The sequence below is a fragment of the Ictidomys tridecemlineatus genome, chromosome 2 (genome assembly GCF_052094955.1).
Source record: "Ictidomys tridecemlineatus isolate mIctTri1 chromosome 2, mIctTri1.hap1, whole genome shotgun sequence".
In the NCBI taxonomy this organism is placed as follows: domain Eukaryota; kingdom Metazoa; phylum Chordata; class Mammalia; order Rodentia; family Sciuridae; genus Ictidomys; species Ictidomys tridecemlineatus.
In genome coordinates, this window is record NC_135478.1 from 47690038 (window position 1) to 47717999 (window position 27962).

Sequence of the window (27962 nt, forward strand, 5' to 3'; positions counted from 1 at the left end):
TTGCCAATGATTACCTCCTCTCTCCACCCAAGACTGGAGGAAAGAAAGCGCTTTCCGAGTCAAATAGCCAAACTTTGAGCCAAACGTAGAACCTGGAATGGTGCTGGTGGCGGCGGCGGTATTAACGTGGGTGTGGCTAAGTCCATCAGAGAAGCTCAGCCTGTCACCCCGGGCCCAGCAGCCAGTAGGTGCCCAGCAAAGGTGGGGGAAGGCCGGGGGCGGGGCCGGCGTCGCCCGTCCGCCTCGGGTGATCAGCGCCCGCCCCGCCCCATGGGCGGGTCCTAGGGAGTCTTAACGCGCCCTCGCGCGGCACCCGGCCTCGGCCGCTGCCAGTCACTGCTGCCTGAGCAGCTTTCTTTGGGTCTCTGTCCTCGGCTCCTTGTCCTTCTCCCGGCCACGCCATGGAAGGCTACCACAAGCCTGACCAGCAGAAGCTGCAGGCCCTGAAGGACACGGCTAACCGCCTGCGCATCAGCTCCATCCAAGCCACCACTGCCGCGGGCTCCGGGTGAGCGCCGAGCGCTGGGCGCGGGCCCGGGGAGGGGCGCCCGGCGCGGCGGGGCTCAGACTAGGCGGGGAAGCTGTTCCTAAGGCCTCGCCGGTTCCGTGTCGCGCTGCACTCTGCCACCTTGAGGGAGCCGGCAGGGGCGTTGTCAGATGGCGGAGGCGTGCGCCTCGCGGGGCTCCGGGCGCTGGTGCCTTCCGCTGCTCCGCGCACTCGCGGCCCAGCTACCGGCTCGGCCGCGTGGGCCTCGGTCCCTGGAGCGCCGCAGGCCGGTGTGCAACCTCAAACTGCGTTTCCCTCTCTGCACGGTGGCTCGGGGTGGGGACGCGTGATTGGCGAGGCCTCCCTCTGCGGCCATAGCTGGAAGGCCACCATTATTGCTCTCTGGGTCTGGTGCTGCTGGCGCGGCCTTCTTAGCCCGTCCACAAGCCACTGGTAGCATTCCGCCTGGCGGATGGGGAAACTGAGGCTCCGAGTTCTCCGGGGTCGAGCACAGCCAGAGCTGGAATTTGAGACCACGCTGTCCAATTCGGGAACTACTGTTTTAAGCCACTATCTTGCGGGAGACTCCCGTCCTGTTCTTCTCAGCACTTCAAACGACACTTCTCCATCCTCTTTGTCATTGCCTCACGTTCCTATCACTCATGGGTTGGGGTCCTAGTTTGGATCAGGAACTGCTGGGAAGGCCGCGGTGGGGGCAGGGAGGTGGCACGTGGTCGCAGAACCTGGCCTTAGTGGAAAGAAAGAGGAGTATTTGGAAGACTAAATGAAAGAGTTCCAGGGTCCCCGCAGGGGGTCCTGGGTACTAATGCCTCCACACTAGGTGGTTTCAAGGATTCTGGTGCTCCTCTTGGGGCCAAATATAAAACTACTCAAACAGCAAGGTGCTGGGTAATGAAATGATTTGAGGGGCTGGGTAAGGAGTGATTTCTAAGGATCTTCCAACCAAGCCTGTGTTTAGAACAAAAAGATTCGGGTTTCTGGCCAGTTTCATGTAGGACATATTATTAAGTAGATGTCTTGAATTGGGGATGTAGCTCAGTGGTAGAGTGATTGCCTAGCATGCATGAAATCCTGGGTTTAATCCCCCGCCACCACCCCTCCCACCACCACCACCCCCCCCCCAAAAAAAAAAAGAAAGAAAGAAAGAAAGCCCAGGTTGGGTATGTGCTCTCCATTTGTACCTTCTCAGAAGATCCTGGAACTCTTGCAAGCTATTTGCCTTCACCCTGCTCCTGTGCATACTTTGGACCTATTATCTCTCCTAGGTTTATATCAGTTCTGCCCTTATGTCTTACTTCCAGTGGCACGCAGTACTTTCCAGTGCATGGTGTGTTCGCACACCTTTGTCACTTGTGCTGTAGTACTGAATCTGCTTCCTTGGCCATTTCACAGGGTCTGAGAGAGACACTGAGACACTAGCTGGAGAGACACTGTGGGGATCTAATAACTTGTGTTGAGCATCCGAGCATCTTATGTGACTAAATAAGACATGCCTGCCCAGGATTCTGGCATCCTTTACTGCATTCCGAGAAAAACTTAGATTGTGTAATGTTCACATTTTATAGACTAGGACACCAAGGCTAGTTAGTGTATTAAGTGACTTGCCTTGTAGCTGTTGAGTACTATCTGGTATGGAGTTCATATCACAGGAAGTCCTGTTGGGCATGTGGGCAGCACCAACCTAGAGAATGGAGGGAAATAGGAAAGGGGAAAGTAAGGTGCAGTCACAGCAATATTAGCTTGAAAAGTATTTGGAAAGAAATGAAATAGCAAAACTGTAGGGGGCTCACAAAGCAGAGTTGTCAGTAGGACTTGGTCCTTATCATGTAGTTACTATCAGGAAAAGATACTAAGAGTTAACCCATGTTTACATTGTAGCCTGAGGGAGGAATTCAACTGAACTCAAAAAGTATCCATTTGGAAAAAAAAAAAATTAAACCTGTAATAGCTGTGTGTGTATGTGCAGCGTGTGGGGTGTGTGTGTGTGTGTGTGTGTGTGGTGAAAGATGCAAGAAAGACTTCAACTAGGGAGGCTGAAGCAAGAGGATCATAAGTTTGAGGCTAGCCTCAGCAATTTAGTGAGGCCCTAAGCATCTTAGAGAGACCCTGCCTCAAAATGAAAAAAGGCTGGGGATATAGCTCAATCCCCAGAACCAAAAAAAGGAAGAATTACTTAGAGAAAGCTTATTTTCCAGAAGGAAGTAACATTGCTATGCAACCTCTGTCACAAGAGAGATTTTGAAAGGTGTATGCAGAGGAGGGGGGCAGGGCAGGGCAGGGGATAGCGTTCAAAAAGTATTCAAGGAAGGCTTGAGACACCAGCAGAGCTTGGGTTTCCCAGTGTTTATTTTGAGGCCTGCTGTTCCCCCACTACAGTGGGTGAATTCCATCAAGCAAAGGCTCAGTTCCGAGGTCCTGGCCTAGTCTGGACTTCAGTCTCAGCTTAATTGACCACTCTCTCAGGGTGCTCCCTTTTTTTCTGGGGGAATTTGCAAGTAAAACAGGACTTTGGTACAATCTTTGCTGGTTACCCAGTGAGGCTGGATTCAGATGTTCTGTTACTGAGGACCCAGTTTCTTGGTTTGGGGAGTCATGATTTCTTGGAGGGAGTCCTGATTTCTCGACAGTTTTCTCACTCCTGTGCCATTGCCAACCCCCTGTGCAAGGGACCTCACCACACCCCAGGAAGTGAGGACACTGGCCTCTGTGTTAGGAGCCAGGCCTGGAGGTGGAGGGACAGAGCCTTCACAGAGGACTTTTTGTTGAGGCAGTGCTCACAGTGGCCATCTCTGGAGTCATCTCTCTCTCTGCATGCTGAGGAAACTGGTCCAATTTCTCCAAGCTTTTGAAAAAGGAAACCCAAGCCAGGCATGGTGGCACACTCCTGTCATTCTAGCTAATTGAAGGGAGGCAGGACTTCTGACCCCCATCTTTGGAGAGATTTGACCAGACCTAGCTGAAGGGTACAAGGAAAAGAGGAATCCCACCTGGCTCTGTTCCAAGCATCCTTGCCCTCGTCGGGATAGCCCTGTCCATCCCAGAGCTTTAGTTCTTCCATCTTTAATGGAGAGGTTCATAGGTAGGTGATCCACTAATCTGTTTTTCATTTATAGTGAAATTTGTGAAGCAAGCTAACTTTTTATAAAGAAAGATTCATTTAGCTAAAACTTTCATTTTAGATGCTGAGGGGGTCCGAACAACATGGTTCTGGCTCTGGCAAGGGCTCCCTACTTCATGGTGAACGGAAGTGATAGGAATGTGTGCAGGAGGAAGAGATCACACCTCTCTCTCTCTCTCTCTCTCTCTCTCTCTCTCTCTTTTTTTTTTTTTTTGGTACTGGGGATTAAACCTTGGGGACACTTTATCACTGAGCTACATCCCCAGTCTTTTTTTTTTTAAAACACATGATCTCACTAAGTTATCCAGGCTGGCCTTGAAATAATCCTCCTGCCTCAGCCTCCCAAATCACTGGGATCACAAGGTTAGGCTACCCGCATCCAGTGAGAGAGGGCAAATGGTCCCATAGTCCTTTCTAAGGGCATGCCCCCGATTTAACTGAGGACCTCCCGCTAGGCTCCATTCCTAAAGGTTCCACACCACCCCTCCATTGCCTAAGTGGGACCAAGCCTCTAACACATGAACCTTTGAGGGACAAACAGCATCTAAATTATAGCAAGTGGTTTTCAGACTTAGTTCCTTAGGAGCAGGGTTGGGGGTAGCTGAGTGACCAGGCCCTGGGATCCTACCACCCACTGTTAATTGGTTTCGCTTCTGGGTGGTCATGAGCCTTTGAAGTGTTAAGGGTTGTATCCCTTCTGCCCAGCTCTGGCATTTGGGGGTGTGTTTGCTAAGTGCTCAGAGTTCCCCTCCAAACTCTGGCCTCATGTGGGTACAGCCTGTCTGGACAGAAAAGGGCTGCCTAGGCCTACTTCTCCATTCAGACCATCTTGGGACCTCCTTCAGCCTGGCGTTGATTGAGGCAAGAGCAAAGTCGTTGAGATTGCCCCAGCAGTAGCAGCACCATTACTCAACTCAGTGTGAAGACGCCCAGGTACCCTGGAATGACTGCGTTCCTTGCTCCAGTGACCTCGGAACTCAGCAGGGCTAATGGTCAGGGTTTCTTGAAGCCGGAGACAAGATGCAGCCCCCTGGTTATAATCTGGCTGAGACATCCTGGTGGCTGCCTGTGAACCCTTCACTGTGCCCCTGGATTTGGCCTATTTGAGCAGAACCTGGTCCCACAAAATCAGGAACTTTTTTTGTTGCCACAGACTGCAGTTATCTGTGCCAGATGATCAGAGCACTATCCGAGGACAGTCTGCAGAGGCAGGGCCTTAGGCACACTCTGCCTGATCCCAGCATGAAGCAAGCTGGCAGATGGGTCTCTCTGACCAAGGCTCACATGGGGGGCATCTTGCTCAGAAGTCACTTGCATTCATGGGCTAGATGTAATCTCTGAGGGCTGCACAACTGGTCAGGGAAGTGCAGATACCTGAGAACTTACTCCACAAGACTCTGAGCACCCTTTTTTCCTCCTTTTAAAAACAAGTCATTAACAGCTTTATTGAGGTATCATTTACATATCATAGTATTGTAAGTGTACAGCTCTGAGATTTCAAATAAGTTTGACTTACGATAAAATTTTGTGAATTTATCACATCCAATTTTAGTCCATTTCATTACTCCCAAAGATCCTTTCTGCTCATTTGCGGTCTCTCCCCTTTCCCACCCTAGTCCCAGGCAACCACCAGTCTATTTTCCTCTCTTCTGGACATTACATATAAATAGAACCACATAGGGATCTTTGGGGTCTGGCTTCTTTCACTCTGCATAACTCTTGGAAGTCATCCATAAATTAGTGCTTTATTGCCTTTTGTGGCCGAATATCCCATTGTATCTGTATTTCACACTTTGCTTATCCATTCACCAGTTTCTCTTACTTAGCAGTTTGCTTTTGTCTGAGCTTTCTGCTGGCAGACAATGTGTCCTTGGGCAAGTGACTTGCCTTCTGTGGACCTTAGTGATCCTGTTCTCAAGATGAGAAGGAGGTTGGACTTAATTTCTGATACTCAGAGAGCTGATATTAACGGAGAGATTGCCAGTTTCTCTACACTTGACTGTGTTCTTTACACACGCACTACCTCATTCAATCACATTCAAGTGTCTTCATTTTACAGAAAGAAAACGGAGGTTCACAGAGGCCAGAGTCAGGATACCTCATCATTCGCTTGTGCACTCAGTTTGTTCAAGGTGCTTTTCGGGCTTGAAGACACAACAGTGAAAGGACTCAAAAGTCCCTGTCCTCATAGAGCTTGTGCTCAGGAGGATAGCCAGGCTGTACGCAAGCACATCGTGCCAGGCGGTGACAGTACGAGTGAAGAGAAGAAGGGTGCTTTCATTAATTTTTAAAAATTTTTGTTCTGTTGTACTGGGGATTGAACTAGAGGTGCTCTACCATTGAGCTAAGGCCCCCAGCTCTTTTTATTTTTTTTATTGTGAGACAGGATCTCACTAGGTGGGTGAGACTGGCCTTGAATTTGAGAGCCTCCTGCCTCAGCCTCTGTGATTACAGTCCTTGTGATTACAGGTGTGTGCCACTGGGCCTGATAAGAAGGGTGCTGTTAGATATTGTGGTCAGAGAGGGCTTCTGGGAGGTGGTGACCTAAGGCAAATATCTGAAGAAACCATCTGAGATCTGATGTCAGTTCGTTTAAGGTAGGAGCCAACTCTGTAGCACTTATACCCTGGCATTCCCCTATTCCTTCCCAAATATTTTAAAAAATAGATTTGTACATAAAGAACATAAATAATATACATATGTTATAAACAGTGAATTTGCTATCTCCGTGAGTCTGTGCTTTTTTCACATATTTTATTGATTGAAATAACATCAGTGTTAGGTCTGAAGTGGAAGTCATTTATTTTTACTGTTGTATGGTATTCCCTTATGGAATATATTGCAGTTAATCTATTCTGTTGATGGACATGTTGAAGGTTCCACGTCATGCCGTTGCCATCAGCGTGGGGACACCCTTGTTTATTTCCCAGAGTGTGGAGCATGTATTTTTCTGTGTTTCTACAGGTGGAACTGCTGGGTCTTAAGGAATGTGCATCTTCAGCATATTATTTTTATGTGGCTTAATGGTTAAAGTATTACTCAGGTTTTCTATTTCTTCTTGAAACAGTTTGAGTAAAATATTTTTCTCTAGAAATTTTTCTGTTTTCATTTTTTTAATGTGGCGCTGAGGACGGAACCCAGTGCCTCACATTTGTCAGGCAAGTGCTCTATCACTGAGCCACAACCCAGCCCCTCAAATTTATTGACATTAGTAATTCAGAGCACTTTATCATCTAGGTTCATGCCCTGATTAACTTCCTGTCTTTTTTTTTTCTGTACTGGGAGTTGAACCCAGGAGTGCTCTACCACTGAGCTACATTCCCAGCCCATTTTATTTTTTCTTTGAGGCAGGCATTCCTAAATTGTCCATATTTGCCTTGAACATGTGCTCCTCCTGCCTCAGCCTCCAAGTAGCTTGGATCATGTGCATGTTCCACCAAGCCTGGCCTGTTTTCTTGATCCTGCTCTGTCTGAAGTTTGCTAAATTTTCAGTCTTTCTTTTTCTTAAAGAACTAGCTCTTCGGTTGGGGATGTGGTTTAGTGATAGATTGCTCACCTCGCATGCACGAGGCCCTAGGTTCCATCCCTAGCACTATTAAAAATTTTGTTTTGTACTGGGGATTGAACCCAGGGTGCTTAACTCTTGAGGCACATTCCCAGGCCTTTTGTTCTATTTTATTTTGAGACCAAGTTGCTGAGGCTGGCTTTGAACTCACAATCTTCCTGAGCCAGCCTCCCAAACTGCTGGAGTTAACACCACCACACCTGCTCATTTTTCTGACTTTTTAAATTGATCTTAGCTATTGGTTTTCAACTCTTTTTTCTTTCTTTTCTATAACATTCCCCCTACCCCTTCTTTTGTAATTTTAAAGTATTGGGGGTTGCCTTGGTAAGGCCTTAGTCGGTACTTGGCTTCCTCAGTTTGCTCATTCATTGAGAAACCCTGTGGCCTGTCACAATTCAGGGCCCAGCCTGTGTTCGAAGAGGGGCCACTTGGGGATTGGAAGCTGACTTCTTTGTTTCTTGAAGGAGCCCAGCATGAGTGGGAGCAGTCTTCTCTGGCTCTTTATTTCAGGGAAAACAAAGTGCCAAAGGATGAGAGAGACTCCTGTGGAAGAATATGTATTCTCCTGGAGGGGGAGGGCAGAAGGAAGGGTCTTTGAGAGACCTTAATTGGGTCTGGTTCTAAGCTGTCCACACCCCTTCATAGATGAACTAATTGAGATTGGAAGGTAGTACTCAGGCCAGGATAGGATTTGCCAACAGTCAGGTCTGCTGGTAATCCCCAGGTAGCACAGAAAGGTGGACACTAGAGTAAGACCCTGTATCCTCTCTAGTTCTAGCCAGTTTGTGTCCTGAGGCCACTGATTCCTAGGCTTTGGGCCCTTAATAGCCCTTTAGTGGTTTGAGCTTAAAAGTAGCTGTGTCTCCTGTGTGTTCAGCATTTTACAATTTACAGAACCCTATCTCAGTAGAACCCTATCTCTGTCCTTGACCTTTGCCTTCCCTTCTTGCCTCCAGTGACTGGGGTTGGGTCACATCACAGCTTGCAGATGAGGAACTAGAAGAACCTAGCTGTTGACGGTGGATAGCGGTAACCTGGGCGCTTTGCGAGTATTCTCTCACTTGTGCCCTAGGCACCCCTGAGGACATGACATGAGCAAGTCATGCAGCTCAAGTGGCATAGACTATATCTCCACCCCATGACAGACACTTTGCTGAGAAAGAACCTTGAAAACTCTGGGGAGGAGCAGAGAGGATGCCTCTTTTCTAGGGATCTTTTCTTCTGTGTGTGTTTACTTGGTGGGTGCAAAGAATGCCAGCAGTTGGCCGAACATGGGCTTCATGGTCACTTGGCCCCATCACTTTGGACCTGTGGCATGGTAGAACATCATGGCAGCCAGGAAGCAGAGAGGGTGGGAGCGTTGGAGAGGGGAAAAAGCCAAGGTCCCAATATCCCCTTCCAGGGCATGCACTCAGCGACCTATTTCCTCCAACTCTGTAGGGCCCCACCTCTGAAAGTTCCACCTCCTCCCAGTAGCACTGTGCTCTGGGGACCAAGCTTTCAACACATGAGCTTCTGGGGAACATTTATGAGCCAAACCATAATACCAACTTCCTCCTTCCATATCCCCTCTGTCTGAGTCTGGGCATTCCTCTGCCACATGCCAAAGGTACTTGTGTCCTGCCAGAGCCATGTGGAATGTCACCCTGGGGTCAAGAGGAGGACGGGCGGGTGAAACCCCTACTCCTGACTTCCTTCTTTGGCCCAGGACTCACATGCTTCCTTCCCCACTTTGTGGCTTTATCATAAGGGGGCCGTGGCTTTCCCAGTGGGGCTCCTCTAGGGTGGAGGGGGGAAGGGGAGGAGGCTGCCTGAGCCTGTGTAGACCGGGGAGTGAGTTCTCCGGCTGAAGTTGGCACTGGGAGCCAGGGATTGGGGTCCCTGCCAGGCAGAAAAGCGTTCCTTATTTACATGTCCTCACCTCCCTCTTTCAGGTGTAGTGTGTTTCCCCCCCTGACCGGGAGTTCATAGAAATGGTTAAGTATAAGATGATTGTGTGCCGAGATGTGGGTACTAAACCAGCATGGATAGTTCTCCAGATTCCTCTACTAACCTGTCTGTGCTGGGAGTGACTCACCCCTAACCCAGTAGGGGTCCGCTGCAGGGGAGGAGGGAGGCTGGTGTGAGCCCCAGGTGTCGCATGTGCTCTTGGGTTTGGCATTAGGCATGTTGTAGTTGTGAAGTGCCCCCGAGAGCAGTATCAGAGGCTGGGCTGAGCTGCATGTCGGGGGAGGCCGGGAGACATGTGCCCCAAGTCTGACGTCTTAAAAAGAACTGGACCAGAGGGCGCCAGGGCTAACCAGGAATTGCAGCTTCCCAAGCAGGAACCCCAGCCTCTACCCCTCTTCATCAAGTGGGTCCTGCCTACCTAGGCTGTAATCCTTGCACTTTCTAGTGTTAATTCTTTTGTTCAGGAGCTTCTTGGTTCTTAAAACAAGAGTCTAACTAAAGGGGGGCCCAGGGCTAGAAGTGTGGGTTCTTGCTTTTGTAGGTCCCACCTCAGTTCTTGTCCACAGGCAGAAGGGATTTTTATTTATTAAGACTGTAGCCTTTGTAGGAGAAGAGATTGTATGTTTTGCTTTTAAAGTTCTGCATGAAAATATAGTTGCAAGTGTTATACCATCCCTCAAAATGCCCATCTAAGAAGCTGTCAAGAAGCCCAGCCATCTGATTGGAAAGCCCAAAGCCTGATTTTTCAGGCTTCCAAACCTGTGTGTTGAGGCTGCCAGAGGTTTGTGGTCACTTGGTGAGCCTTCCTAAACCCTGCCCCATGACCCCAGGGAACCAGTACCCTGAGCAGGTCAGGATGCCCCTCACAAGTGGGCATACCCTGACAATCCCATTGGGACGTGGCTCTTTGATCAGTTATAGAGGTGCTGTCACTCCTCAGCTGAGTCCTGGACTCCTAGGAGCCCACGGAGAGGGAACTGGCCCTTACCAACACTAATTGCTCCCCAGCCCCTGTCCTGCCCCATAAGGTACTATGCTGACTTTGGGCCAGGTCTGTTCTGCCTGATCTTTCTTGGGCCCTTTCTTCCTTCTGATGTGAGCCCAGAGTTTTTCAGGTGCCATGACTGAGGGCCTGGCCTGATGCCCTTGGGAAATTATGGCAATACCTGGCATCACTGGCTGGCCCCACTCCCAAGCAACCAGTGGTAGCCTTTCACCCTGTGCCACCCTTCCAGAGAATGGGGCATGTGGCTTTCTGATAAGTGAAGCAGATGAGACCCTCCTTGGGACATGCCATCCCCAGGTCCCTACTTATATGCCTGGTCAGAGTTATAGGTCACGGGCTGGGGCCATGATGCACATGTCTGTCTTCTCTCCTGGGCCTCAGCCACCCCACATCATGCTGCAGCGCCGCTGAGATAATGGCTGTCCTCTTCTTCCATACCATGCGCTACAAGTCCCAGGATCCTCGGAACCCTCACAACGATCGCTTTGTGCTTTCCAAGGTAAGAGTCCAGCTGGCCAGGTGCGGTGGCGCACACCTATAATCTCAGCCGTTTGAGAGGCTGAGGCAGGAGTATCACAAGTTCAAAGCCAGCCTCAGCAACTTAGTGAAGCCCTAGGCAACTCAGTGAGACCCTGTCTCTTAATAAAATATTTTTAAAAGGGATGGATGTGGGTCAGTGGTTAAGTGCCCCCGGGTTTAATCCCCATTACCAAAAAAAAAAAAAAAAAAAAAAAAAAATCCCAGCTGCTCTTTGCCAACCAGCCTCCACCTGGGGCTCTGTGTACAAGGGCCCTGGAATGGCAACTGTTCTCAGCAGAGACTTGCTATTCATTCTAAGCCCAGTCTAAGTCCCCTCTCAATGTCTTGCTCTGTGCTGACTCAGCTGATAAACTTCCTGAGCTAAGGAACATGTGACTGAATTAACAGGTCACCCTTCCAAGGGCTCCCCCTGCCCCTATATTAGCAAGGCTCTAACTCAAAGGAATGGGGTGGGCGTCTATGGTAACCATGTCCGGCTGGGTGTCCTGCTCAATCTGGGAGTAACAGGCAGGACTTGAATCCAGGTCTGAGGTTATTTGGTGACTTTCTGTCTGAGTCTTTTCTACATTGTGCCAGCTCTCTGATGGGCCACACTTGCTCCCCCGCCAGGAGTGCTGCTGTACAGTAGCAGGGTTTTGGATGGGGGCACCCTGTCTTGCCTCTTCTGGGTGAGAGTCACAGCCACGAACCATACCCCGATTGCTCAAAATCCACCTGTCCTCAGGCCTGGCTCAGCAGCCTCTAGTCTCTCGGGGCAGGCTTTAGAGCTTAGAAGTCTGTCCAAGTCTGTTTCATGCCAGAAACCAAGGATTAGGGCAGCCGGCTGCCTGTTGGGGTTTTGGCCTCATCCAGTGCCCAGCTGCACCCCCCTGCACCTGTCTTAATGCGTGCCCGGCCTTGGCTGTGGGAATTTGGGGCTGGAAACCAAGGAACTGGAGAGGGATGAAATGGGAGACACGGCCTTCACTTGTTTCTTTCCTTGAAACAGATACCCCGGCCGGCCGGCTCCGCCAGGCCCTGGGGTTCATGTGCAATGGGAACAGCCCTATGTGCCAGCTGTCCATCTGACCCCCCCTCTACTGTCCATCTTCTGGCAGGGCCATGCAGCTCCCATCCTGTATGCAGTCTGGGCCGAAGCTGGTTTCCTGCCTGAGGCCGAGCTCCTGAACCTGAGGAAGATCAGCTCTGACTTGGATGGGCATCCTGTCCCGGTACGTGTACTCGCCAGGAGCTTCCCAGGTCTCTGCCTCCACCTTTTCTCTTTCCCAGGCACAAGGGAGCAGGGCAGGGGCCCACGGAGACACAGAAGGTATTAAGGCAAAGGATAGGGATGAGATGAGTAAGGAGGGATGGGAGGGATGTAGGCTTTGGGGGAGGGGCATGTTGAATTCACCCCCTGCTGTGCAGAAGGGCAAGTCTTTTTTTTTTTTTTAATTTGTAATTTTTAGTTATACATGACAGTAGAATGTATTTTGACATACATATATGAGGTATAACTTGGGCAAGTCTTTTTGAGGCCCAGCCAGCAATGTTATGGGGTCAGCTTCATGGAGTGCTCTTCCCCACGCTTCTCTTCCCTACTGTCCACCCCTTTCCCAACTGTGGACCAGATAGATACAGCTTGGGAAGAGAGTTTCACTAGTAAGGAGGTAGCAGCAGGATACTGGTGACACCCCAGGGAAGGAACCTAGCTTGTTCCTCAGGATGCCAACTGGCATCCCTGCAAATACTGGAGCTCACCAGTTATCACAGAACTGTCCCTTCGGCCTGGAAACTAGAACCCAATGTTCTACCTATTTTGCCACAAATTCCCTAGCTGCTTTATAAAGTGGACTCTGTTTATAGATGAGACAGCTGAGCCTCACAGAGGGTTAGTCCCCATCCTGAGGTCCCAAGGCTCATTAGAGGACAAAACTAGGAATTGAACCCGCAAACCCACAATTACTTTGGTATGAGAATAAGAAGTCACATTGTGGAGAAAGGTCTCTTGCTAGAGAGATGAGTTCACCAGGTCTGGATGGGGGTGTAGCTACCCTGGCTCCAATGGCTGGTGAAACTGAGATACTGGAGGGTTAGTTAAAAATGTGCTGCTCTCTGCTTTCCACGTGAGTAACTGTGGTTCTCTGTTATGACAGAAACAAGCGTTCACCGACGTGGCCACTGGCTCCCTGGGCCAGGGCCTCGGGGCTGCTTGTGGAATGGCCTACACAGGCAAATACTTCGACAAAGCCAGGTAACACCCCTACTCACTACCCTGCCCTCAATAGTTATGGGAGTGGTCTTTAGTGGACTAGCTTTAACGACCCCCACCACCACCACCTAGCACTGCCTCTTGCCTGGCTGGGCTGAGTCTGTGGACTCTTCTGTCCTTACAAAGACCCAGTGGGGAAGGTACCATGGCCAGTCCCTTTCAGATGGGAACAGAGCCCCTTGGTAGTAATTGGCAGGCCAGGTATGTGCCAGGGTACGTGGTCCTGTCTCATCCTTTGAGCCCCGGGTGCTTTAGCTGAGGAGTCCCAGTGTTGCCCTTAAACCCAGTTCCTGGAAGTCTCAGAAGGACTCATTCCCCCACCCCCATATCTCATCAGTCACCAAGAGCCTAGGCCTGAGCTACTTTCTTTTGTCTTGGAAAGGGTTGGGTTGTGTGTTCTGGCACTTGAGCCACCTCTTATCAGCCAGAGAAGAAATGGCCATTTAAGAGATTGGTGGGTGAGCAGCCCGGCTGGGTATTTATTTTTTTGCTATTTCAGTTGGTTTGTATAGAACCCCCATAATCTATCCCCCAGACAGATAGCAGTCATAAGGTTATCTGCTCTGGCCAGATTTGGCCTGGTGGGCAGGGGTTGCGAGCTGTTAAGAATAATCACTTGCGGGCTAGGAATTTAGCTCAGTTGGCAGAGTGCCTGCCTGGCATGCACAAGGTCCTGGGTTCAATCCCCAGCAGCAAACACATTTACCAGGCCAGGTATGGTGGTGCCACTCGGGAGGCTGAGGCAAGAGAATTGCAAGTTCAAGGCCAGCCTGGACAAAGTGCATAAGTCAATGCATATGTACATACTTAGCATACATGTCACCAGAATGGCTCTTTCATTCCTTTACTACCTAAGAGCCAGGTCCTGTGCTTAGTGTCCATGTTCTTTATCAGGTTTCACCTTAATAAGCCCCCTGTGAGATAGGAGCAGTTTGAGTAGTTTACCTCTCTTTACAGATGAGGAAAACAGGTAAGATGCTTGCCTGGGTCCTCCGGTCAGTGGTGGAAACACCCAGGATGCACATTCAGAGTCCCCCAGCTACTCTGTAAAGGGCCCCAGGGAAGCACAGGAAATGAGTATGGGGAGGTGAGTGCATAGGGAGCTGCCTAGAGGAGGGCCCATGGGGCCTGGCCTCCAGGGAGGCATGAAGGACCCAGCCCTGCAGCCCTCCACCCTGTGGAAGAGCCACAGCCAGGCTATGGTGGGCTGGCATGATAGTGGGTCCTCCAAGGGCAGGTGGATGCAGGGAACCTGGCCCTGCACTACACTGTGGGAAGCATCTGCTGTTTGCAGGCTGTAACTCAGGGCAGGGGCTCTAGGAGGCTCCACACCCCTCCCAGACTCCCTCAGGCCAGGGTTACCTGGCAGCACAGTCTTCCTCTGCAGTCCTGGCTGAGCTTTGGGGCAGCTTAGCTACACCCAGAAGTGATTCACCGTGAAATGAAGAGAGAGTCACAAAGAATGGGATGTGGGTTTAAGAGCATTTTAGTTGGCCTAGAACCAGACATGTGAGTTAATTATTCCCTACAGTTGCTTGAAATAATTCCCTATGAAGGATCATTTCCTGACCCTCACATAATGGAGCAAGTCAGTGTAGGGAGAAGGGGTTTAGCTGGGTTCCCAGAGGCCAAGGTGGCTTGGGGCCAAGATTGGCTAAAGCCTAGTCCCTCAGACTACCTGGGGAAAGGGGCCAGGTCACCAAGAAATTATCAGCCTGGGCTAGGCATCCATAGAACTGTTCCTACCTGCCGTCTTATGTGAAAGGTATATAGAACAATATAAAAAAGAAATGGACATTTTTCTTATTCTTAGCCCCTTCCCTAGTTTAAATCTAACAATATATTGCTAGGTTTCCTCCATGTTATTGTAAAAAATAAACTTAGAAGCTAGCAATCTTCATATATATTTAAATTATATTCTGCATTTTAAGACTGAATCTTTGTCAGGTATGGTGCTTCATACCTATAATCAATCCTAGCTGTTTGGGAGGCTGAAGCAGGAGGATTGTAAATTTTGAGGCTAGCCTGGGCAACTTAGTGAAATCCTGTCTGAACGTTAAACAATAACAACAACACAAAGATGGAATCATTTATCATGAGTATTTTCACACAATGTTATCTGTGAAGAGCTAGGAGTTGTTTTTGGTTTTGGGTATTGGGGATTGAACCCAGTGGCACTTCACCACGGAGCCACATCCCTAGCCCTTTTTATTTTTTATTTTGAGACAGGATCTTGCTAAGTTGTTTGGGGCCTCACTAAGTTGCAGAGGCTGGCTTTGAACTCGAGATCCTGCCTCAGCCTCTCCAGCCACTAGGGTTACAGTCATGTGCCACCATGCCCAGCAAGAACTAGTTTTAATGATTACATCGTGTTCAGTCTCATGGATGTACTGTGACACACACAGGCAATCCTCTTTGGGATGTGTAAGATGAATCCCAAACAGTTCTGCTGCAAACATCACCCTTCTCTTTAGTTCATGACTACGCATTTGTAATGTTCCTACCCCTAAATCTAACACCTTGGGCAATACCAGCTCATGGTTAATCCAAGTTTCTGTAGGTTCTCGTTCCTGTTTCTAACCACTGTCCAAGCATCTTAGGGCTTTAAGACACTCTCCTGACCTGAGCCTGTTGGTCCCAATCTTGAAGGCCAGAGCTATGCTGGGAATCTATTCCACTTAGTCTGATTTCCCTGGAAGTGGGTTGCGGTGGGGTCAACAACCAGTCTGCTGCTCTGGAATTTCTTGGGGATATCAAGTTTCCGACAGGCCTCTCTGGCTTAGCCTTATCCAAGTGATCCTTTGTGGGAACTGTTGTGCCAGACCGGAGCCCCTTCAAGATCCCTGGGTTTACCTCCATGGAGAGAGGAGACAGCTTGAGGATAGGACCCAATATCAGGAAAGCCCAGGTCTGGAATAGGACCTTTGGGAAGTGTAGGTCTGAGGCCTTGCCCTCTGGGCCAGGGAACCAATAGACTGGCCTGGTGGAGTCCCCAGAAGAGATGCACCAGGCCAGGCATGGTGGCGCACACCTCTAATCCCAGCAACTCAGGATCATGAGAGGATCTCAAGTTCAAGGCCAGCTTGGTTAACTTAGGGAGACCCTGTTTCAAAATTTAAAAAGGGCTGAGAATGTAGCTCAATGATAGAACATCCCTGGGTTTAGTCTCAAAAAAAAAGAGAGAGAGAGAGAGAGAAGCAGCAGACAGGAGGAATGCAGTGAGCTCTCCCCGCCTGGCAGCCTGTGGCAGTGCTGAGTCATGCTGACAGCTGTGGCTGGCTGCCTGTCTCCCGTCTCTCCCTGCTTTCTCTGCCTTTGCCCCGCAGCAAGGAGACTGGAGACCTGGATGGCTGAGCTTGCAGCCAGGTCAATGGCCTTTCCCTGAAGCAGCAGAAGGGCAGTTGTGTCCCTATGATCCCAATCAGGCACCAGCTTCATTCCCTAGGGCCACACTCTGGGCAGGTAAGGGGGATCCCCAAATCCTGCTGCTCCTGTCCAATGTCCTAACACAGCCAGGAGGAGACAGTCTATCTAGGCTGCCGACAGATTGGAATCCCGGCTCAGCTACTTATCTCAGAGTGGTCTTCATACAAGTCCCTTGGCCGTTCTGAGCCCATTTCCTAGTCCACATGTTGTGGGAGTAACAAATGAACTTACCTGGAGAGGGTTACTCGGCACAGAGCCTGTCACCGACCCTGTTCCTGAGTGCCATAGGCCACTCTGTGAAGGGAGGTAGTTACTCTTTCTATGCCTGTTGCTGCTACTCCTCACATCTCTGGGGCTGGGGTCAGAGTCTCAGTTGATCCCCTGCCTCCACCCTCTCCTGCAGCCCAAGAAAGCTCTATTTTCTGGGTGTTCTCCCTGAGTTTAGTGCTCTTTTGCCATGTCACACTGTCTTGAAAAGGGCTCACTTGCCAATGTTGAAGGTAGAAGGCCCCAGGTGGAGAAAGGACAAGGCCCAGCTCCAGTCTTAGGGCTTAGGAGAGCCCACTCCATAGGCACCTGTCCCCATGCTGATGCTGTCTTCAGGGGCCCTCGGCTGTGCTCATTTTTCTGCCAGGCCTCTTGCCTCAGGTGCTCCTTGGCCTATATCGTGGTCTCCCCAGCCCAGCTCCTTCTAGCAGGAGCAGAGCTAGTTTCCAAGGTTCCCCTTTCTTGCTGGTCCACCCAGAAAGTCCGAGGGACACCTCCAATACCCATTGCCATGGATAGCTTAGCCCCTCCTGCCCAATGCAGGTAGTTTACCCACTCACCTGGTCTCCCTCATTTTCCTCTGGCTCTAACACTCCCCATTCTTCTGATTCTTATTGGCCAAGTCCTTGTTGTTATTTATTTATTTTTAAGCATTGCTAGGAATTGAACCCAGGGTCTTGCACATGCTCTACCACTGAGCTGCATTCCCAGACCCCCTGTCATCTTAGAGCAGCTGGTCCTTTTAGGGACGGGCAGCAGGGATCTGGTGACCCACGGCCCCTTCCATGCTGTGTATTCTGTGTGTCATATGTGGCTGCACCTCTGCCCAGGAAGCACGCTTCTTGGGAGGCTGGGGCTGGGAGCCTGACAGGCCCAGAGGAGAGGAACCAGCCCCTCACCTGCCTGCCCTCTGTCCACAGCTACCGAGTCTACTGCATGCTGGGAGACGGGGAGCTGTCTGAGGGCTCCGTGTGGGAGGCCATGGCCTTCGCCAGCATTTACAAGCTGGACAACCTCGTCGCCATTCTTGACATCAACCGCCTGGGCCAGAGCGACCCTGCCCCACTGCAGCACCAGGTGGACATCTACCAGAAGCGTTGTGAGGCCTTTGGGTACGTATGAGGCTGTGACCTGAGAGTAAGCACATCATGGAATGTCGTCCAGGATAGAAGCTTTGCAGAGACAGAAGCTAAAGCTGAGAGGTTAGCCCTACCTGAAGGTCTCCCGTCTCTAGGGTCTTGGCTTACAATTCCAAACTCTGGACATTTGAACTTAGTAACTTGAGGCCACCACTGTGGATTTGTGGGCTGAGGCTCAGTCTTAAACGGATTTCTGTGTGTGATCATGTGGTATGATAGTTCTCAGAGTTTCTTAGGTAGCCTCACTTGTTCTTGGAGGAGATGGGAGAAGGGTCCTGGATGTGAAAAGGGGTCACTCAGTGGGGCTGAAGGACAGTAGCTACAGAGGGGATGTACATCAGTTCAATGACCACTTTGTGTGCTCCACTCCAGCCAACCCAGGGAGGAGGAATAGGTTCCTTCTCCTAATGAAACCAGACAGAGGGTCTCTAGACTTCTTTCTCATTTGGTCCTTAAATGACTATGAATTCAGTCAGGGAGGTCCATCTGGGTAGGTATCAGCCAGAAGGACTTTGACCTTGATGCCTCTATCTCAGCTCCAAATATAAGCTGCTCTACAATGGGGCTCTAAAAGACCCTGACCCCGAGACTTCTTATTGGTGAGGAGGCTGTGAAGGGGAGGACCCCGGGCAGGGAGTGAGTGGGTGGGTTGATCTGGGCAGGGCCTTTAGGGCCTCAGGTCAGGCCTCCAAGGGTGCCCTTTGTAGTCAAGTCCCTGCCTGTGATTGCACCAAACTGACAGGAACTTGGAGCCTGCCTTGTAGTAATAATTGCTGTCATTTCTGAAGACTGACCTTATAAAAGGAGAGGATGAAGGGAGGGAAGATTCTGTTGACAGATTAGGAAACTGAGCTACAAGGTGCCTCAGGGCCTCCCCAAGGTCACATTAGTCTGGGGACTATAACTCTGGCAGTGCCCCCTTGGGCTTGTGTCCATAACCTTGTGGCTCTGAAGCCAGATTCCTTAAGTCTTGGCTCCATCATAGATTTGCTTTGTGACCTTGGGCAAGTTACTCCACCTTCAGCGTCTCCATTGTCTCCATTGACTTGTTTGTGAAATGAGGGCAACAGGAGTTGGTGGCCCATGGTATTGTGAACAAGAATGGGGTTCATGTTCAAAGTACTCAGGACAGTGCATAGAGTGAGCTCTCGGCACGAGCTCACCACTATCATTATTACTATTAATATGCCCAAAAGAGTCCAAGAAAAGAAACCAGGCGCAGTGGTTTGGGATGCTAAGTTGAGAGGATTGCAAATTTGAGGCTAGCCTCATCAACTTACTGACAGCCTGTCTCAATAAAAAGGGCTGAAGAGACCCTGTCCCAAAATAAAATATTTTCAAAAGGGCTGGGGATATGGCCAGTGGTTAAGCGCCCCTGGTACCAAATAATAATAATAATAAAGTACAATATTAAACATTTTAAACATTCAGTATCTGTGAGTTATAAATGTGTCCTCCAAATAAAAACTGACTCCAAAATTCATTAGGAATCTAGTAGCAGGCTGTTTCCTCTCTGATAGACTATCTGCTTGACACCTTGCTGGGTGTTACTTCCATCTTACTAAATAAATCCTTTATGCTTTTCTTTTTAAAAATATAAGTAAACAAATCAATAAATGGAGGGGGGAAAAATAATCTAGTAGCAGACAGATTCTAAACCTAGTGTACTATCCCCAAAAGAGCCCTCAGTGGGAAATGAGCAGATCAGGAATGAGACAATACATGATCCAAGCTTTGAATTACTTAGGAAGAGGAGGGAAATCTGTTCAAAGGCAAACAAAAGGAAGTAAAATCACGTGAAAATGAAGGAAACAGGAGCTTCCCAGCTCATGTTGCGGCTATGGGCAGGGTGCAGGCCAGCCCTTGGAAGCCAGGCCACACCGTTCCCTGGGGGTTCTTCAGGGCACTCTGGCACCTGGCTATCCCTCACCCTCTTCACCTCTGTCTTCAGCTGGCACGCCATCATTGTGGACGGACACAGCGTGGAGGAACTGTGCAAGGCCTTCGGCCAGGCCAAGCACCAACCCACAGCCATCATCGCCAAGACCTTCAAGGGCCGTGGGATCACAGGTCTGTGTGGGAGCATGTGGGTGCGCTTACTTGGCACACGGTCCCCATGGCTGACTGGTGGTGGTCATTAAAAAATGTAGTTCTTAGGGCTGGAGCTCAGGAGCAGAGGCTGGCCTGGCATGTGTGAAACACTGGGTTCAATCCTCAGCACCAAATAAAAATAAACAAAATAAAGGCATTCTGTTTATCTACAGCTACAAAAAAAGAAAGAAAAAGTGCCGTTCTTGCCGGGCACAGTGGCGCACACCTGTAATCCCAGCAGCTCAGGAGGCTGAGGCTGGAGGATCATGCGTACAAAGCCAGCCTCAGCAAAAGTAAAGTGCTAGGGAACTTAGTGAGACCCTGTCTCTAAATAAAAAAAATAAAAATAGGGCTGGGGATGTGCCTCAGTGGTTAAGTATCCCTGAGTTAAATCTCCGGTACCAAGAAAAAAAAAATGCAGTTCTTAGGCTGGGGGTAGCTCAGTGTAGAATATCTTGCCTAGCACCCTCTAGGCCCTGGGTTTGATTCCCTAGAATCATATACAAAAAAAACCTTAATATATAGTTGGCTTTTTTTTTTTAAAGCTAGTTACAGTGACACATACCTGTAATCCTAGCTACTCAAGGGGCTAAGGCAGGAGGGGTTCAAGTTCAAGGCTAGCGTCAACAATTTAGCAACACCCTATCTCAAAATGAAAATTGCCAAGGGTGCAGCTCAGTGGTGGAATGATTGCTTAACTTGTACATGACCCTGGTTTTGGTCCCCAGCAACACTAAACAACAAAAAAGGGTGGTCAGGGACAGAGGCAATCTATAGTACTTATGAGGGCCTGATTCTAGGCCCTGAGTTGGCATTTCTGCCACGTGCCCCTGGCTACCTACCTACCTGCCTGCCTGGGACCGCACCTCTCTTTACCTGCCTTCCATGAATTAGAGGCGTTTAGGACACTCTAAGAGATAGGACTGGGAGCCCTCTAGGAGGGCATGGACATCCTGGTGAGGACTTTAGGATATTATCATGGCCTCAGTGCAGCTGCCTGGCATTGAGCTTGCAGGTGTTAAAACCAGGTAGCATCTGGAATCCTCAAAGCTGCTTAGGGGCTCCTGGTAGTCTGTGGAGCTGCTGGGTATTGCCTGAAAAGATTAATCTGCTCACAGCTGGGCATTCTGGCACATACCTATAATCCCAGTGGCTCTGGAGGCTGAGGCAAGAGGATCTCAACTTCAGAGCCAGCCTCAACAAAAGTGAGGCACTAAGCAACTCAGCAGACCCTGTCTCTGAATAAAATACAAAATAGGGCTGGGGATGTGGCTCAGTGGTCAAGTGCCCCTGAGTTCAATCCCGGTACCAAAAATAAAAGATTGGTCTGCCCTTGGCTCTGCCCAGGCTATGGTGTCATCTGAGTGACCTCAAGAGAGGGCCATTCAGCCTCACTGGTCCCCACACAAGGCTCTTACAGACCCCACTGAGCTATTTATCGTTGTATGGGATGATCTTAGCAGTACTCACTCTGTTCTGGCCTTCATCTTCCCCTTCTCGTGGCTAGGGTCCTTCCCAGCCCACCAACTGAGTGTGATTTCTATAGCAGAATCATCTCTGTGCATGCATGTGGGGAGGCAGGGTAGAGGGTAGGGCGGGGGGCACCATGGCAAAGGGTATGGGCTACATGCTAAGCCACATATATTTCCTCTCTTCCTGCTCAGCTGAGCTCCCAGAGAGCCAGTATTCACTGAGTGAATAGTGAGAACAGGAGTCCTGTTCTCCAAACCCTCCTTTTCTGATCCCTGTGCTGCCCTCTGCTTGTTTGTGATGACACCTTTCCTGGCCCTCGGGAGCTTCTGTCTTACCTGTCCCTCTGTCCTCCTGTGTTGTACCTGTAGGGGTAGAAGATAAGGAGTCATGGCACGGAAAGCCCCTCCCCAAAAACATGGCTGATCAGGTCATCCAGGAAATCTTCAGCCAGATCCAGAGCAAAAAGAAGATCATGGCGACTCCCCCACAGGAGGATGCCCCCTCGGTGGACATCACCAACATCCGCATGCCCACCCCGCCCAGCTACAAAGTTGGGGACAAGGTACTTGCTTGGATCTTGCTTTTCTGGACTCAGTGGGTTTGGGACAGTTCTGGTTCTCTTCCTTCCCAAGACTGAGACCAAGATGTACCTTCTGGAGGACTGGGAAATTGAGGAGAGGGATCATGTATGGTGAGGAGGACATCCTGAGTGAGATATCCTCATGCTCCTGTCATGCTTCTCTCATGAAGATAGCTGTGGAATTATTTATATGCAGAGGCACAGAGAGGGCAAGAGGCTTGCCATAGTCACATAGTGAGCTACTGGGAGAAATGAGATAGTAGCCCAGGACTCCTGAGTCTTTGCATCCCTGGCTCATGAGGACCCACAGGCCTGAGCTGAGGACTTCTACGTGGCTTGGCAAAGGTTAGGCAGAGTTCTTCTGCTCCTAGGCCTCCCCCTGAGTGAACTTTTTGTATTTTTATGAAAAGTGGTTTAAGTCACATGGGATGGGGAAGTGAGATTGTCTGGACATTTCTTTTTTTGCAATTCATATGGCTCCCGAGGGTTGGGAACTTGTGTTGTTGGTCCCCTGTATCTGTCCCTATTTTTAGTCTCTCCCCTAAAAGCTTTAGGAGCCCCTAGAAGGAGATGGGGCTCAGGCCACAGCCCTGCACATGCCTGGCAGTCAGTATAAGAACCTTCTGTCTCACTCTCTTCCCCACAGATAGCCACCCGCAAGGCCTATGGGCAGGCTCTGGCCAAGCTGGGCCATGCCAGCGACCGCATCGTTGCCCTGGATGGGGACACCAAGAATTCTACCTTCTCAGAGTTCTTCAAAAAGGAGCACCCCGACCGCTTCATTGAGTGCTACATTGCTGAACAGAACATGGTGGGTGCTGCCATGGGCTGAGGGGCACGGGTCCAGCCACAGTGGTAGGTCCAAGGTTGGGGGGGGCGGCAGGGGCAGGGCGGCAACCCTCCTCCTGCCATGGGGCAGCCACACTGACTGTGCCAGGTGCCTATTTTGGGCCAGCCCAAGAACAGGTAGGACCCCACATCAATCTTTGACCCTGATTAGCTGCAGTTCAGGGTAGTTATGCCAAGGAGCACCTATTAAAGAGGTGTGCAAATGTAGATGTGCATTTGTAGGCCAGGTAGGGTGGTGAGTGGGACTTGGGGTGAAGGAGCTTCTAGGAGAGGGCAGGACAGCCAGGAGGTTGACAGAGCCCCTGGTAAGCCCAAGGTCCTGGCGGCTGCCACCCTGAAGGATGCAGGCACGTGCCCCATTGTAGAGCAGTCCCTTGTCAAGGACTGAAGTTGTGAAATAGGAGCACTGTTCTGTCTGGTTTCTCAAAATCACCCTTCCTCCTGGCACAGGAGCCCAGCCTAGCTTGCAGACCCCTAGGGACAGGGAACTTCCTCTCTCTGGAAGCCTCTCCAAAGTTCTTTCTCCAATAGAAACTAAAGTTGTCTGTATGGCCTCCAGTCTATACTGGAGGAGGCTGTGATATCCCTCTGAGCTGGGAAGTTTCAGAACCCTAGGGGAAGCAGCTGGTTTGGAACTCATGACTGTACTCTGTGCTTCTAGGTGAGCGGTGAGCGGTGAGGGTCCTGGAGCCTCAGTGGGCAGGAGGAGTTGGGAGGACTGGCCTCTGCAGAAGTCTCCTAGCTAGCCAAGGAGATGGGAGGGGTGACATTCAGAAGCCTGGGAAAAAGGGATGATTTATGTATAAGCTTTAGCCTTCTTGGTGAGAGGGTTTGCTTATTGCTAGGAGAAAAAAAAGTTCCAGAGGAAAATCATTTTAAGAGAACTTTCAAAATTATTTATTTTAAGTGGAAAGAGTTTGGTATATAGGTTTACAGAAATCACTTGCATGGGGTTGACAGATACTAGGATTACAGAATCCTCTGCTCCCCAAAAGGTGGCCTCAAGAGGGGTCCTAGACTCCCTGGCTACCCTCTGTCTGCCTCTTCAGGGCTGACCTGCCCTACCTGCCCCCAGGTGAGCATTGCAGTGGGCTGTGCTACACGCAACAGGACAGTGCCCTTCTGTAGCACTTTCGCAGCCTTCTTCACGCGGGCCTTCGACCAAATTCGTATGGCGGCCATCTCCGAGAGCAACATTAACCTCTGTGGTTCCCACTGTGGTGTGTCCATTGGTGAGTTTAGCTAAGATGCTTATACCTGTAACTCCCTTGATTTTGGACCAGGAGGTATGGGAGGGATTGGTTGGGCCAGGATTCCAGGGTAGGGGAATCCATGGATGGGGAATCTTACTTTAAGTTTACTCTTTCCCATACCCCAGGGGAAGACGGGCCCTCTCAGATGGCCCTGGAAGATCTGGCCATGTTTCGGTCCATCCCCTCCTCTACTGTCTTTTACCCAAGTGATGGGGTTGCAACGGAGAAGGCAGTGGAATTAGCAGCTAATACAAAGGTTGGTTGCGTGGCCGTTCTTTCTAATACAAGCAGCTAGCTCTTCCTTAGGACAGAAGAAGAGGCCAGCACAGATGCACAGAGCTGATTACTTGCCGCCCCAGAGCATTACTTCCTGCCCCTGGGGTTTATGTGGCTTAAGTTAGACCAGGAAAAATAAAATAGACACCACTATTACTGCCCCATGGGGTAATCAACCACCACACTCTCCCACAGTGAGGGATCCTAGCAACCTCTGCCAGTTTGGCAGTAGATACCTATTTGCCTTCCTTGAGTTGGATTCTGCAAGACAGGAAAAGAATGAGCTGAGTCCCATGGTCAAGGTCAAGAGCTGCCCTGGTAGAGTGCTGAGTGGTTCTTCTGCCTTAGGGCAGGGGGCCTACCCAGTGCATCCCCGCCCCCAGTGGCCCCAACGAAGGCCAGTGCCCCTCTAGAAAGTAGTTTCCGGACCAAGGATGGCAACATTGTCAGAGTGTTGAGGGAGGTGCTGACTGCAGAGGGCGCTCAAGGCCCTTTTTTTGCTACATTAACCAGGATGCAGAGGCTGACAGACACCCCTATGGAGCCAACTGGCTGACAGAGATTTGCACAGAAGAAAGGTCAATCTCTCTAGAAAGACAACACTTTCTGAAGTCAGAGGTGCTCTGTCCTGAATTCCTCACTTTATCTTTCTGATCCTAGGGCATCTGCTTCATCCGGACCAGCCGCCCGGAAAATGCCATCATCTATAACAACAACGAGGATTTCCAAGTTGGACAAGCCAAGGTCAATGTCTCTCATGCCCCAGGAGACTCCATAGAGTGAACCCAAACTCTCCCTGCTGCCACTCCCACCTCCCAGCCCCTGAGCCTCACCAGCCCTCTATGTAAACCCCCAGGTGGTCCTGAAGAGCAAGGATGACCACGTGACAGTGATTGGGGCTGGAGTGACCCTGCATGAGGCCTTGGCTGCTGCTGAGCTGCTGAAGAAAGGTGAGAAGAAAGGGACCTGAGAAGTGAGAGATCTAGCACTGGATGCAAATGAGGTCTTGGATGGGAGAGAAGCTCATCTCTTAAATGATGATAGTAACTAAAGCCACCCTTTGAGCACTTACTCCATCCATGCCCAGTATGATCCTCAATCCCAGTGGTCACAGTTCCTAACCCCATGGCCCCAGCATGGTGATCAGGTCAGAGGCCCTGGAGCCTGCCCATGGGGCTGCAAATCACAGTTCAAACGGCCCCTAATAAGTTCCTTGCCATTACTGTGCCTCGGGTTCCCCATTTATAAAATGGAGATGCTAGTACTTTCCTCATAGGACTGTCCTGAGGATTGAGTCAGTATAGTTTGGTATTATCATTATTATTAGCAGGCAGATGTTAACTAGTGATGCTCTTTCTTCCTGCAGTAGAATCCCAAAACAGATGTCATGTTTCAGCCATGCTGAGCTTTGTGGGCATGGCATCCTTAGTAAGGTGACCTAGAGTGAGTAGGAATTCATCAGCAAAGAGGGAAGCACATAAGGTGCAGGCAGGAGTGGCGTGTGCAGAGCCTGGAGGAGCTGGAGGGAGGCTGGAGCAGGGAAGGGCAGGAAGAAGGTGGGGCTGGAGAACCAGGCTGGGGTCCCAGTGGCAGGCTTTCAGCAGGGCATAGCAGGTTTGGGTCTTTCCTTCTGAGAATGCCATTCTGCTGGGTTCTCATCTGACCCTCTGACACTCTCCTGCCTGTGGCTTCAGATCTGCTGCCCCTCCCCCCACCCCACCATCACCCCATAATTTTTTTTTAATATTTATTTTTTAGTTGTAGGTGGACACACAAATATCTATGTTTGATTTTTATAGGGTGCTGAGGATCGAACCCAGTGCCTCAACGTGCTAGGCAAGTGCTCTACCACTGAGCCACAATCCCAACCCCATAAATTTTTGCCTTAGCTGGGGCCTTTCATCTGGCTTATGCTTTGTTGTTCTCTTTCTTTCTTTCTTTCTTTTTTCTTTTTTGGTACTAAGTTGCTGAGGCTGGCCTTGACTTGCAATCCTCCTGCCTCAGCCTCCCAAGTCCCTGGGATTACAGGTGTGCACCTGGTTCCCCTTTTATTTTCAAAAACATCACAGGGCCGGGTGCAGTGATGCGTGCCTATAATCCCAGTGGCTTTGGAGGCTGAGGCAGGAGGATCAGGAATTCAAGACAGCCCAGCCTTAGCCACTTAGCGAGGCCCTAAGCAACTCAGCAAGACCCTTTCTCTACATAAAATATTTTAAAAGGGCTGGGGATGTGGTTCTGTGGTTAGGCATTCCTGGGTTCAATCCTGGTACCAAAACCAAAAAACATCATGAGAGGGACCAAGAAGGCCATTTGGGGCCCACATATTCTACTCTGTGTTCAGAGACACTCCCCAAGCCACACAGCTGGATGAGATCCCCAGAAAGATTTGGCAAGCATGAACTTGGGAATAAGAGGACAATTGGGGCTGAGCTCATAGCTCTGTGACAACCCTTAGGGTGTCCCCATCCAGGGCGTCATCCAAGGCCCACTAAGGGGCAGAACCACAGTGTCCAGCTCTTCCCTCCTTCTTTTTTCACAGAGAAGATCTACATCCGGGTGCTGGACCCTTTCACCATCAAGCCCTTGGACAGAAAACTCATTCTTGACAGTGCCCGAGCTACCAAAGGCAGGATCCTCACAGTGGAGGATCACTACTATGAAGGTAATTGGGGCTGCACTAGACAGGTCAGGGGAAGCAGGGGGAGGCCCAGAGCCAGAGAATCCAAGAGCTGGACATGACCTTGAGTTCCTTCAGGGACACCGTCCACCTTTTCCACACTTAGCAATGAGGTTGGAATCCTTGCCAGCTTCCTGAGTGGCAGGGGCTCTTGGAGCTGTGCCAGCAACTATGAGTTAGCTGGGTTCCTAAACCAAGCCTGAGGCCTATTAAAAGGCTGGATCCCAGCTGCTCTGAGGGACAGCTCTGGATTTTCTGGGCCGCAGCTGCCTTCCTGGGGCTCAGATAAAAAAGGTAAGGCTGTTGTACAGAATCAAACAGGGAAAGCAATGCTGAATTTGTCTTTTATGAAAGGTCCTTCACAAAACAACCTCTCCAAGTACACACCGCCCGCTCCTCTGAGAGGCTCCAGGCCTTAGACTCAGGACAAGTGCTGATGTTAGTCTCTACTGATGATGGCTGCCTGGAGAGGGGTGTTAGAGAAACATTTCAGAGGCCACTGTTGGGCTTATTTTAAAAATCATACTGTGACTGATGAGTGATGTCTGCTCTGCTAGGGGAGGAGAACCATCTCTGCTCTCCTTGGCTTAGGGAATAAACTCAAACTGGTGAAGGGCTGAGGCCCACCCTCTGCTCACCCTGAGGCCTCAGCATCTGATTCACCTTTTTTTTTTTTTTCCCCCCAGGTGGCATAGGTGAGGCAGTGTCTACTGCAGTAGTGGGAGAGCCTGGAGTCACTGTCACCCGCCTGGCTGTTGCCCAAGTACCAAGAAGCGGAAAGCCGGCTGAGCTGCTGAAGATGTTTGGCATTGACAAGGATGCCATTGCACAAGCTGTGAGGAGCCTTGTCACCAAGGCCTAGGGAGGGTCTGAAGTGCCGGGTGGGGGTTCTATGCATTCCTGAAAGATTCTAGCAAAGGTGCTCAAAAAAAAAAAAATGTACTGAGAAGAAAGGTAAATATATGTTTTGAGAAAAATGATTCAGCTTGGATT

The 27962-nt window shown here is 50.1% G+C and overlaps 1 protein-coding gene across 2 annotated transcripts; it reads left to right on the forward strand.

The window, feature by feature from the left end:
* Positions 1 to 287: 287 nt before the first annotated feature.
* Tkt (transketolase) lies at positions 288 to 27949 on the forward strand. 2 transcript variants are annotated; one of them, XM_078038432.1, is made up of 15 exons: positions 345 to 508; positions 9126 to 9167; positions 10529 to 10646; positions 11785 to 11898; positions 12823 to 12920; positions 17552 to 17743; positions 19722 to 19840; positions 21703 to 21896; positions 22561 to 22725; positions 23839 to 23995; positions 24142 to 24272; positions 24953 to 25036; positions 25149 to 25242; positions 26832 to 26954; positions 27656 to 27949. In XM_078038432.1, exons 3-15 carry the CDS (start codon positions 10563 to 10565, stop codon positions 27829 to 27831), a joined length of 1731 nt encoding a protein of 576 aa, XP_077894558.1. In that variant the 5' UTR covers positions 345 to 508; positions 9126 to 9167; positions 10529 to 10562; the 3' UTR covers positions 27832 to 27949. The 2 variants fall into 2 exon arrangements, with proteins under 2 accessions (XP_077894557.1, XP_077894558.1); XM_078038431.1 differs by lacking the exon at positions 9126 to 9167 and having other exon boundaries at positions 288 to 508.
* The last annotated feature ends 13 nt before the right edge of the window (positions 27950 to 27962 follow it).